Raw genomic sequence first — 12,705 nt, forward strand, 5'->3', positions numbered from 1 at the left:
AAGTTCCTAGCTAAATATACCATACATTGTGTGCAATGCACATTGTAATCAAGGCTCTGAAAAGTCCTGCAGGAAAAGAAGCCTGTTTAACTCTTTAGTTGTTCCTTAGATTCACTTGATCCGTCTCTGCTCCTTCTTTCCAAGTCATATGTGTTAAGGATTCTGCAAACCACACAGCAGAAAATATGTCCCAAAGAAATTAGACTAACATGGTTTTCCAACCCAGGGTGCCATCTTTTCAACCATGCTGACAACTAAAAGTGGGTTTGTGGTGTGGGTGGTTGTGTTCTCAGGAGAGGGCAAGTGCTGTGTCTGCATGATCCAGATGATGCAGACAAACCCAGAGAGATGTCCCCTGTGGTAATGACAGAGAGGGGATTCTGGGGGTTGGGGTGGGTAGATTTCCTTAGCCTAAAATGAAACTCTGATATTAACAGCCCAAGAAACTGTTCAGGCCAGCTTCTGGACCTGACTGCCAGGTCATCGGAAAGGCCCTTTCAGGCTTGCAAATCCTGCTGAAGACTTAAACATCCTTGGTCAGAAGCCTCTCTTCTGTTTTACATAGGCCAGATGACGGCAATGGCTGGCAGCCTGCAACCAGCTCAGTCTTAATCCCAGCAAACTCACTGTTGTTTCTGCACACCGTTGTTAAACTCGCACTGTCCTGGGCTCCGTTCTAGACACAGGATACAGCGATGGTCATGAAGCCCTTCCAGGCAGTCTGCATCCTAAAAGACTGAGTTAGAGCCACAGTCTGATCGTTCTGATTGATTTCTAACTTTATTGCTCAGTGTTTCCGACAAGAGCTGCTCAGGTCAAGTGTGAGGTTGAGATAACATCCTGATTACAGTCATGGTTTGCTCAGAGCAGTTGCTTTTAAGATTGTTACACCAACATTTAGAAGTTAGAAGATTGTACATTGAACAAATGAGATTCCTGGTCTCTCCTGAAGTTAGGCAGTCAGGCAATTTGGGATCCACATGCCCGCATGACTGACTGGAGCACCTGAATGACTGCTACCCTGAGATTCACTCTCTAAGTTATGACATCCCCCACTCCTGTGGTAGCCCACCACTGAGGCTGAGGTCAGCTGTGGTTATGCTGGGACTGACCTTAAGTAGTTAGTTAGGTATTCTCCCCTTTCTAATATCTAATTGGGTTAGAGTGCTTTGTTTTGGGTGTTTCAGTCTGGTTTGGTTTGATTTGGTGGTATTGGGGGTTGAACCTAGGGCCTTGAAAATGCTAGGTAAATGTCCTACCACTGAGCTACATCCCAATTCTGCGTGTGCGTGTGAGGGCTTGTGTTTGTGTGCCTGTGTGCCTGTGTGATCTATTTTTTTTTTTGAGGGGGGAGGTCTTTCTGTGTGTCACAGGCTGTCCTGGAACTAGTTATGTATAGCAGGCTAACCCCAAACTCACTGTGCAGTTAGGCAACCTTGACCTCTTCATCCTCTTGTCTAAGGCTCTAGTGTTGGAGTTACAGCTGTGCATCGCTGTACAGAGTTTATAAGTTTATAATGGATCTTTATTAAGAAGGGAAGTATTTCTCTAAACCCATTTCTCCACCAAGAATGAGAAAACAAGATCATCCAACAGACTCTGCCTTGGAAACAAAATATTGGAGAAAATGTATTTGTGCAAATGCAGATAACCCTGCCTTTTCTTGCACTTTGTGCCGATCTCACACCCAGACACCTTCATTCACCTGTCCTACCTGCCTATCTGGCCTTGAGAAATAATCATGAGCTCTGAGGGAACAAAAACTACCAGGAGCAGTGTTTCCTCAGGAACACTGCTCACAGAAAATAGACTTCAGGGGCCCTTTGGTCTCAGTGGGTAAAGGAGCTTGCCACCATGCCTGACCATCTGGCATTGTCGACTTCAGGGGCTCACATGATAGACAGTGAAAACTGAGATGTTCAAGTTGTCCTTTGACCTCCACACACATGCTACGACATATGTGCCCCCCACACAAATAAATAAAATATATTCTTTAAAAACATAGGTTTCAGAGCTAGCCATATGCACCTGTGATCCAAGTACCTAGGAGATAAGGCAGGCGGATGGAAGGGTTTGAGACCAGCTTGGGCTACCTAAAGGGACCCCACCTAAGAAGGATAAGAGAGAAGGGGAAGGGAGTAGAGCAGAAGAGAGAGGAGAGGAGTCTCCAGCTCCTCTTTCAAGTTCCTTCCTACATAGCTCCCTTCTTTCTTTTTCCCATGTAGATCCAACTTCAAAGCCATTCGTCCATTCCCTGACCTTTCAGGGTGCCTACTATGTACAGCATCAACCTGAAGTCAAAGGATAATTTAGCTTCGCAGGGAGGGCATCACCAGCCAGGGGATAAGGACCAAGGCCAGCAGATAGTCTGAATTACGCTGTGTGCTTCTTGACATCTTATTTCTAGCCCACAAACAAGGCAGGTTATATTACACCACTTCCAAGTGTATCTTCTGCTTTGATATTTCTCAGCCTCTCCCTGGGCCGATCTCATTTAGCCCCTTTGCAAATTAAATGCATCTCATTAAACTGAACCCATTTAGGACAATGCCCTTCAGGTGTGTGCATCTTCGTACATCTTTCATTTTAAGACAAGTGTTTGATTTATTTTCATCTCATTAAACTCTTTAAAATTATGTGCATCTCATTACACTCAGCACACTGAGATGACTTATTTCAGGTGTAGACATTACACCCAGTATTACCAGGCAAGAATATGAATTTTTTTTTGTTTCATTACAAGCCTTACAATTTATGTACATCTCATTACAATCAGCCATTTAAGACAATTCCCTTCAGTTGTATGGATCTCATTATACCTTTTCATTTACTGATTTTTTTTCAGGTTATTTATTCAGAGTACTCACTTCAGGTGTATATGTACCTCATCTTCACCTGTTATTCATGTGAATTTCTGGGTGGCTGTCCACATCATTGCATTGTAAAATGTTGATTCTATCAAACTTCTTGAAGGCCAGTTATGCCATCTTGTGGGCCTCTTAAGATGGCACACACAGAAGAATGCTGGGCTTTCTTCTCTAGGTTTAGTCAAGACTCTGCCAACAATTTCCCTTATTACACAGAGACCACCAACATCAACTGTCCTCCTGTGCACACTGAGGAGGCAGACGGGGTCTAAGTTCTCCTTCCACTGATATTCGTGAAACTGTAGTGCTGTAGATGATGGCTCAAGTTCTTAGCTCCTCCTGGAGAAGCTGCCCAGATACCCACCCAGCTAGGGAATTAAATGAGTACCACAGCCCGGCTCCCAGCACCCAGAGGAACACAGACTTCCTGCTCCATCCGTCCACCCATCCATCCAATTACTGGGAATGGAACCTGGGTTCTCTCTCTTGGCAGGTGCTCTACTACTGAGCTACACCCCCAACCCATGCTCTCCTTTAGACTGGATGGAGTGTGTGTCCACACAGTGACTCCTGTTGGAAGGAGGTGAAACAGCTTTGCCTTCTTAGGATGGAATCTCCCCAGCTCCTTCCAGGCTCAGTAGCTTTTATTATCTCTCCTCCAATCCTATCCTGGGGATTCTCAGCTGGAGCGCACCTTAGAATTGCTGAGCAGGAGTTTTGGACTTGCAAATCAAAATATTCCAGAGTGTGGACCAGGAGGTGCATTTCAACAGCACCTCAGAGATACTTCTGAACTCGATTCACAAAAGCATCTTCAGGGCAGTCACTTGGAGCTGAAAATCATGGATTCTCTCAGCATTGTCCCTCCAAGCTCCCGTTTGCAACTCAACAAGAGTAAGTTCAGAGTGAGCAAACAGAGTCGCAGACTGGGGCCCTGGGGGTCAGCGAACCCTCTCACCCATGGCATGTAGGAATCTTTGTTCTGCACACTAGCATTGTCTCTCCTCCCCCTCACACTGCCCATTACCTTCCAGGGCCAAAAAAAAAAAAAAAAAAAAAAGCCAAATCACTACACAGAGGCAGCCCATGCCTGGCTCTCCACCCCAGATGTGAGAGCTGAGGCATGAGGAGTGAGAGTCCAGGATCAGAAACGCTGCCTGGCTCTGGGACTCAAGTGCTCAGGGGAGTTTGGCTGCAGGGAGTGTGTGGTGCTTCTGGGTCTCTTGAATCCATCCTCAGGTTCTAGCTGTTCCACCCAATGCCAACACTGGGTTCTAACTCAGGCAGCATCCCTGGGTGACTCTGGGCTGCTTTGTCTGCTTCTTCTTCTTCTGTCACTCCACCTGTCGCCTCGCCAGTGAAAATAGAACCTATTCTCTAAACTCAAAATAACTCTGGCTTGACACCCTCCTCTTCCACCACTTCTTGGAGTGAACCTGCTGAAGAATCAGAATGCACCCGCCTCCTGCCTGCTGTTCATCTCTTCTTCCCCACCCCACCCCCTGGGGGGGGGCAGGAGTTCCACAATCAGCCCGAGGCCTCCCTGGTCCTCTCTCACCAAGCAGGATTTAATATGGATAGAATTGGGCATCATCGATCAAATCTGTAATCCCAGCACTTGGAAGGCCAAGGCAAGAGAATCTCTAAGAGACTGAGGCATAACCGGATTGTGGTGGCCTGTGCCTTTAATCCCAGCACTCCAGAGGCAGAGGCAGGTGAATCTCTGAGTTCGTGACCAGCGTGGTCTACAGAGCAAGTTCCAGGACAGCCAGAGTTACACAGAGAAACCCTGTCTAGGGGAGGCGGGGAGAAAGAAAAGAAAAGGGGGAGAGAGAGAGATTGAGACTAGCCTGAGCTACATAGTGAGACACTGTATAAAAACACAAAATAAAACAATTACAAGACTAGAGTCCCTGTGAGGCTGATTTAGGGCAGTAGGCTACATCCATCTTCTTTTGTTTTTGTTTTCAGGACTTCTGTGTCTCTTGAATTAAAAAATAATGACCATCCAAAGCTAGAGAGGCCACAGGGTCCAGCCCTGTCACTGTGTTCCTCAAAATTTACTAGTAAAAGCCACTTATGGAGCACTTCGAGGACATTCTGGACACTAAAGATTCTTCAAAACAACACTGAAAATTCTACTAGAAATATGACTATCAGTAGTCTCATTTTTAAAATATAGATGTTAAGGCTAAAAGAAATTATGTAATTAAAAATATATTATACATACACACACATATATATACACACACGCATACATAAATGTTATTTTGAAGGTGGACATGGCTCATGGCTGTAATCCCAGCACTTAGGAGGCAGAGGCAGAAGGACCAGTAATTCAAGGCCAGCCTTGGTTACAGAGAAAGTCTGAGGCTAGCCTGGACTATATGAGAACATACCTCAAAAAAAACTAATAAAACAACAAAAATCTAATTAAAATTAGGTTTTAGTTAAGTATGGTGTTATGTACCTTTAATTATAGCATTAGGGAGGCAGAGGCAGAGAGGGGGTTCTGTGAATTCAAGACCAGCCTAGTCTATATAACAAAGTTCCAGGCCAACCAGAGCCATATAGAAACTAGTCTTTAGTTTGGAAGTGTGGCTCAGCAGAGGAGCAAATGCTGAGCATGAGTGAGACCCTGGGCTCAATCTCAACACTCCAAAAAATTATTTGATCTGATATGTAGTACAGCTAAGATTAAGAGTTCAAGGTCAAACCCACAGTCCTTTCATGAGATAGTCATGGGCCTCCCTAAACCTTGGCTTGACCAGAACCAGCCTTCAGGCCAAGGGAGGAGACCTTTCATCCTGAAGTTCTAAGAGGTGTTTGCCTCCCTGAACATGCCCTCACCTGTCCCCCACAAAGTCCCTTGGATGAGAAAAGTGTTCAATAATGTTGGCTGCAGCCTCAGTCTGCCTGCCCACAGCAGTCTCCCTTAGGAAAGAGGCAAGATAGAATCTCTGTCCTCGGAACTCAGGAAGCCACTTTCCACAGATCTGCTGAGAGGCAGGAGTGGACTGGAGGGGGAGTCAGGAAGTCGATCTTCGAAAAGGAAGCTGTCTAGGATGTAGGAGTGGGCCGGAGCCCCTTGCTGATGGTTGCACAGATGAGGTTTACAGATCTGTGTGTGATGAGTCCAAGAGATGTAGCAGCACCAGCCAAGCCTTTTCCCCTGACCTGTGTAGAAAGACAACCCCCTCCCGCTGCCTGGAGATCAAGGTACTTAGGTTTTTAGGACCGACTCCTGAGCACACGGACACAATCAGGCTGAAAGATGGAGGAGGCACGAAGCGCTGGGCGCTCTTGGACAAGCTGGCCTAGAACAGGTGCCCACCCATAAAGGGGAGTCAACTGAGAGCAGAGAACTGGCCCAGGGCTCCGGGGCACTGTCAGATTCAGCAATATTGGTGGGAGAGGATAATAAAATAATTCTGATCAAGGAAAAGGGGGGACAAAGGATGAAGTGGAAATATGCTGGACTGGAAGACAAACACCTGGCTCCTCACTTCTTGCAACCTATGATTCATTTCCTTGTTCTGGGACATGTGGGGGCAGGGAGAGCAGGGACAGTGCGGGGAGGAGAGGAGGAGAGCAGAGGGGAGAGGCAGAGGAGAGAGAGAGAGAGAGAGAGAGAGAGAGAGAGAGAGAGAGAGAGAGAGAGAGAGAGAGAGAGAAGTGCTTGTGTCCCTGGGGGTTTTTCAGACAAAGCTATTATCGAAATGCCAACCAGCTCCTGCTTGGCTAATTTGCATATTCCATGCTGAGCGCTGGGAAGCAGGATGAATATGCATGAGGGCTTGGGTAAGAAGTGGAGCTGCTGGGCTGCGGGCTAAGGTGGCTCATTGTTCTTTAGAAGTAAGGCTTTAGAAAGCCAAAGCACCTTCCAGGTCAGCAGAATGGCCTGTGCTTCCCTCCCAGCGGAAGGAGGAGGGCAAACGCCAGGCTCAGACAGAAATCCAAATGATGACGATCCTCTCAGACTCACAAAGAAATATATAATCAGGCGCCATCGAGAATGGGAGTGTCTCTTCTCTAAAAGTAGCATATAATTACTCCCCTCTTGTGCATGCTAATCATGAAGGCTGGCTCAGGGATGAGAATCACCTCTCCTGGCTTCCAGGAAATGAGGCTCCTCTCCTTACTTTTTGCTTTCTAAACAGGAAAAGCGGACACTCTGGGGTGCCCCAGGTTTCAGCCTCCTACGTAGACCCCATAATGCCCTGAGTGACCAGGCTGTGGTAGGAGAGCCTAGGGCATGGTGGGTGCTGATCCGTGCCCATGGCATGGATTCAGTCAAGTACTTGAAGATTTAAGTTATAATACATCTTAAGGCAACGGGGTAGATGCCAGGGTTATCTATCAGTTGGAAGGGCATGCCTGTCTTGGGAAGGCCCTGGTCAATGCTTCCTCATTGGCAGTTTACGGTTCTCTATGACCACCAACTGAAGATGGGTCTACTCCAGACGTTGAAGTGAAAGTGGAAAGGGCTTATTTTATACGTTCTCAGCAAAATCCGTGATTTCCAATTTCATCCTACAAAACTTGGGGCCACAAGACACTTGCCATGTTGTTTTCTTCCTGAAGGATCGTGGCTGTCTCCCATCCTTAAACAGAGATAAAAAAGACTGGAGAAATATTCACCCCACCCCACCCCCATCACGTGTTTCTACTCCACATAATTGAAGGGGGGGGCCTCCAGCACCATAATGGGTTTTCTTCCCAGGACTTGACCAGACTAGGTTTAGAAAAATCTTTTAATAGAAACCCAGTTGAGTTCAGGGACCTCCCAGCCACCCCACTAGTCTACCCGGGAGGGCTCCTGTAGATGGGACTTTCCACTACTGATTTAAGTGTTGACATCCTAGACTTGGTGTGAGTTTTGTGATGGACCCTGAAATGCAGTTCACCACTGGGCTTCCCCTCCACCCCACATTGCTATGGTACTCCAGAACATTTGAGCAGAGGGGAAGCCTGAGAAGAGCATTGGTTTTACCTGCTAACATTAGCTGAGCCTTCCCTGGGTTCTGGCTCCATTCAGAGCACTAACTAGCAATGCTGTCCCAAAACCTGATGCAAATTCTAGCTAGCTAAAGGGAGGGCTTGTCTGAGGTGGGCTTGGATAGACCAGGGATTTTGTCTCTTTTCTAGGTGTGGTCGGTACTGCTGGACACCAAAGCTTGACACACGGGGATAGGGAGAAGGAAAGGCAGATGATACCGAATCTTGAGGGATGGCTTTCATGTGCCCTCTCAACTCCTGTTGCAGAAAAGGTGACAAAATCAAGGCACTCTTCTCCCCCTTTCCGATAACCTCCTCAAGGGTCCCAGACACTTGAGGTTTATTTTTAACTACCACTGGCTTTGATTAGCTTGGCTCCGGCTGATTCAGACACCTGCTGGCAGGATAAATTGGGGAAAAAGAAGTGGCTGACCCAGATCTCATAAACCAAAAACAGGAGGAAAAGCGTGTGTGTGTGTGTGTGTGTGTGTGTGTGTGTGTGTGTGTGTGTGTGTGTTCATTATTTCCCCTTTGCCGACATTGATGAAAAACCCTACAAGTGGCAAAATATTGAACTTCCTGATGATCACCTCATGTCACTAGTGACCTTTGGAATCTGTAGCCTTAAGGTTGATGAGTTGCAGAATTGAAGTCACCTTCTTTGTCAAAGGCTTAGTATCGGTGTCAGCGTATAGATTCTGATGGTTTGGGTGTATACTTTGTGGTCTCTTCCACCTTAGGTGGCAGCCTGAGTGTTCCCTGCCTGGATCTCTGTATAACTTGGCACTATGAACACACACAAGACATACAGGTACTCTGACAGCTTCCTGGTAGAGTACGGCCCTCCTCCTTTGCTTCCCACCCACCCTCAAAGATTGCCTCTTGTCTGCTTCAAGGAAAGCAGAAGCCTGGGAAATGAGTGGCAGAGAACCCACCCTGTCTTCGCCCTTATCAGGTTTTCTATGGAGTGGCTCCTGTGGTTAAGCAAGCACTACGCCCCTAAACATCTGAGAACATCCACTTGGATGAGACCTAAGTGTCCGTCCTCACTACTATCTCCTTAGTAGCCTTGGGTGAGTTGCTGACCATCTCTGCTTCGAGGCTTTCTCCTCTGGATAACCCAGAAGATACAAATACATACCTGCTTATGACTCTGAGTTGCTGGGATGTGAGTCAAGTTGTAGAAAGTGATAGGGCTGGTAGCGGGCATGCAGTGCCCACCCTGTAAACCTTCTTTTGTTTGTTTTTTGTTTTGTTTTGTTTTGTTTTGTTTTGTTTTGAAAGCCAGGAGTATGGGAACTGGCAGTACGAGTATCATTCAAACTAGAAGACGAAAGGCAAAGGGATTCAGGCTATGCTAGGACAGAGTCAGCATCCGGGATCCAAGGGCAGCATCCACCTGCTGTTACTGAGGCTGACAGATGCCTACTATCAAAGCCAGAGGCTGCATGGAGGAGTGAGTGCTGCTGGGCCTCAGGGCTGCAGTACGGAGGAGCAAAGTCACAGGATGCTGTTCCTTTCCCACAGGCCACTGAGGGCAGAGAGGGAGTGTTGACAGATCTCAGGGCAGGAAAACGGCGCGTCCTCCCAGGTAGCTGAGGTCAGCAGAGCTTCTTCCCTCCGGCTCCTGAGCTCCGAGGCCCCCAAAATCCAACCTGGCACCCCAACGGGCGGCACTGCAGACATACCACTTACAGCTCATCCCTGGGATTCTCCACCTCCGCCTCGCTTCAGACCAGCTAGTTTGGTGTCTACCCCATGTAATAGAGCCAAGCAGTGAAAACTTAAGGGACGATGGATGGCCTCCTCCTGTGGTGTAGGCAGCCTCATCACATCACACGACCCCACTAGTACCCACCATAGGGTATCAGCACCATGGCCACAGGCCAGCAGTTGAGAGCAGCCAGACATCATTGACCTAGAGGGTTTGGAACACAGAGCCAATGGATACCACCTCTCCCAAAAAGCATGAAGAATATTAATTAAATGAAGGTTTATTTCAAAATTAGTCTTAGAGTATAAGCTGGGTTGAGGGCTGGAGCCAGACTACATAATGAGTGGTGAGGGCACCTGCCTTCCCCAACACGGGTGGAGAGGAGGCAGCGTCTTCGGCCCTGTGCCCGATCATGCATCCAAGGATTACTAGCACTAGAAGCCAACAGCAAAGGACCCCGCGCGCGCACGGTGGCTCATGTTTAATCCAGGTTAAGCTATACACGTTTAAATACACGCCGGAGGTTACGTGGTGTCATGCAATCCCGGTGACGGGATGACTTTCTTGCTCAGTGACCTCCCGCAGTGAGGCTGCTCCAAAGGTGAGGTTAGGTTGGACAGAGCACTGAAACGAGAGAAGAGGAGAGAGGTCATGCAGGGATCACGCTGAGCAGAGAGCCACCCCCAAGGACCTGAGTCACCTTTCCAGGAACAGGAGAGAATGACGGGTACCCGCTACCATAAGCAAGCGCTGCAGTCTCCAGGGCCCATGGATCGAACTCTGGGACTTTAAGGAAATGCCTTCCCTGGCCATGCTCATTCTTCAGCCACACATTAGGATGTACCTGAGCTGCTGACAGGGTTGCTGAGAGACTTGTAAAGTACGCTCCATAAATATTAACTATTTTATAAATTCACTGACATTTCAGTGGGTCATGGCCTATCTTTCAGCTCACCAACCTCATATAACCCATCTCTACACACTTCTTTGAAAAACTTCTATCCTTGCAAAGTCTTTGAGAGTCACGAGTTCTTCCTATTGGAATTTAATATTAATCCCTCTGATCCTCATAGAAAGGGTACAGTTTGGGATTTCACAACTAGGTTCCATAAGCCTTTTGCAACTCCTCTAGGTTTTGTGTGAATGTGGAGCAAGAACTCAAAGATGATGGGTCCAGACATACACTGACTGTGTGGTCATCAATGGCCAGTAACACACAAAAAGAAGACAACCAGACAGTGTAGGGCTCCTCACGGGGATCTGCAATCACCCGTCAGTGGTGTTCAGCAAAGGTCCTGAGCCTGGACCTCATCGAGCCCTCGTTAGACCAGTTACAATAACTAAAGGAGACAGAGAATAGATTAAAGATATTCTAAAATTTATTGATTTAAATAATCAAGAAGAAGGAAAAGGAAGGCTATATATGTTTTTTTTGTTTTTTTTTTTTTTTTTGTTTTTTTTATTTTGGTTTGGTTTGGTTTTGGTTTTGGTTTTTAAAGATTCAGATTGGCTGAGCGTGGTGGTGATCCCAGCACCTGGGAGGTAGAGGCAGGAAGATGAGGATTTCAAGGTCCTTCTCAGCTACAGAGAGGTTAGGGGCCAACCTGGGCTACCTGAGATGCTGGGAGGAGGACAGGAAGAAGGGGCGGGAGTGGCAGAGACACAGAGACAGACAGAGATAGACTTAGGAGATAAATCATCACATTTTATGGACCTTCCTCAGGTCCTGATGCAAGCAAATGAACTGGAAACACTTGATGGGGACCAAGGTGATCTGAGCAGTGATTGGGTCACCAGTGACACACACAAAGCTGAATTTTGTGGTCGTGGCCTTCCCTCTCCCTTTTTGTTGTTTTGGGAGTGGAGCCCAGGGCCTCATACTTGCGAGGCAGGCACTCTACGGCCGATCACCACCCCCGGCCCTAGCTCTTCAGTTGCGATAATGGTATTGTGGCCACGTGTCCAATTCTCAGGTTTTAGAAATGTACACTGAGATATTTATGAATGAAAAACATACTAACAGAAATCTGCTTCAAAACAAAACTGCTGGATAAGAATATAAAGAAGACAGGTGTGGCCTGGAGAGATGTCTCAAGGGTTAAGAGCACTGGCTGTTCTCCCTGAAGACCCAGGTTCAATTCCCAGAGCCCACATAAGTCAGAACTCAGAACTGTCTGTAACTCCTGTCCCAGGGGACCTGACGCCCTCTTCTGGCCTCTTTGGACACACACAAGGAGAACAAACACATTCTGGGAAAACACCTATACACATAAAAATAAATAGACATTAAAAAAAAAAAAAAGATAGCTGTGAGTTAATCCTCTTTACTGTTGGCTGCACTGAAAACTTTCATAGTTTTGGAATGTTCAAAAAGAAGTTACAGGATCGAAGCCACAGCTGTGGCTCAATGGGAGGATGCTCGCCTAGCACGTGTGAGCCCCTGGGTCTCCAGCTTTACTCCCCTCCATAAAAGCTAATGAAAAGACAAACTTAATCATGACACCATGCACCTTTCAAGACAATACTGAAAGTATTAACTTATGTTCAGGCTTTGTTTTGCCCAGCTACATATGACATGGCACAAAAGCCACAGGATTTCCATGGTTAAGTCCTGTGTTGGTGTCCTGTTCCTCATGAGCACACACACTGGTGACCTGAAGTAACAGAATCTCCCCAGGCCTGCTAGTGACACCCATCATCATGAAGCCCTCATGATGACCACGTGGTTTATGTGACCACTGCCTGGTCGCCGTGGTGGCGCTCTATGGTGTTTTCAGCGTGAGCTCCGCAGCTAGCACGGGAGCCCAGAGGACCCCTCCTATGTGGGGAGGAGGGCAGCTGCTCTCACCTTTTAAAATGTAGTCCGTTAGCAAAGTAGGCACCTTCTCATTGTCCTCCTTCATGGCGAAGAGAACTAGGGAAGGAGAGAGAGGGAGAGATGGGTCAAGATACTGTCAGGGTATCAGACAACTTCCGCCCTAAGCAAGAAAGAAATGATTTGGTATTCATTGAGTATAAGCAGATGCAGCCGTCTACAAGCTTTCAAGAGAGCATTCTTGGGGTGAGAGAGAATACTCACAGCATGCTGCAGGGTTGTCTCTGCAGAGTGGACCTACCAGTGATTTC

The 12,705-nt window shown here is 47.2% G+C and overlaps 1 protein-coding gene across 1 annotated transcript in view; it reads right to left on the bottom strand.

The window, feature by feature from the left end:
- Positions 1 to 9,843: 9,843 nt before the first annotated feature.
- Fez1 (fasciculation and elongation protein zeta 1) overlaps positions 9,844 to 12,705 on the bottom strand; it is a 55,061-nt gene continuing 52,199 nt past the window's right edge. Inside the window, exons 9-10 of the mRNA XM_028858411.2 lie at positions 12,428 to 12,493; positions 9,844 to 10,203 (exon numbers count right to left, since the gene is read on the bottom strand). Of these exons, the coding sequence (XP_028714244.1) occupies positions 10,187 to 10,203; positions 12,428 to 12,493 (83 nt within the window). The 3' untranslated portion in view covers positions 9,844 to 10,186. The remainder of the gene's footprint in view (positions 10,204 to 12,427; positions 12,494 to 12,705) is intronic.

The sequence above is a fragment of the Peromyscus leucopus genome, chromosome 7 (assembly GCF_004664715.2).
Source record: "Peromyscus leucopus breed LL Stock chromosome 7, UCI_PerLeu_2.1, whole genome shotgun sequence".
NCBI classification, from domain to species: Eukaryota; Metazoa; Chordata; class Mammalia; order Rodentia; family Cricetidae; genus Peromyscus; species Peromyscus leucopus.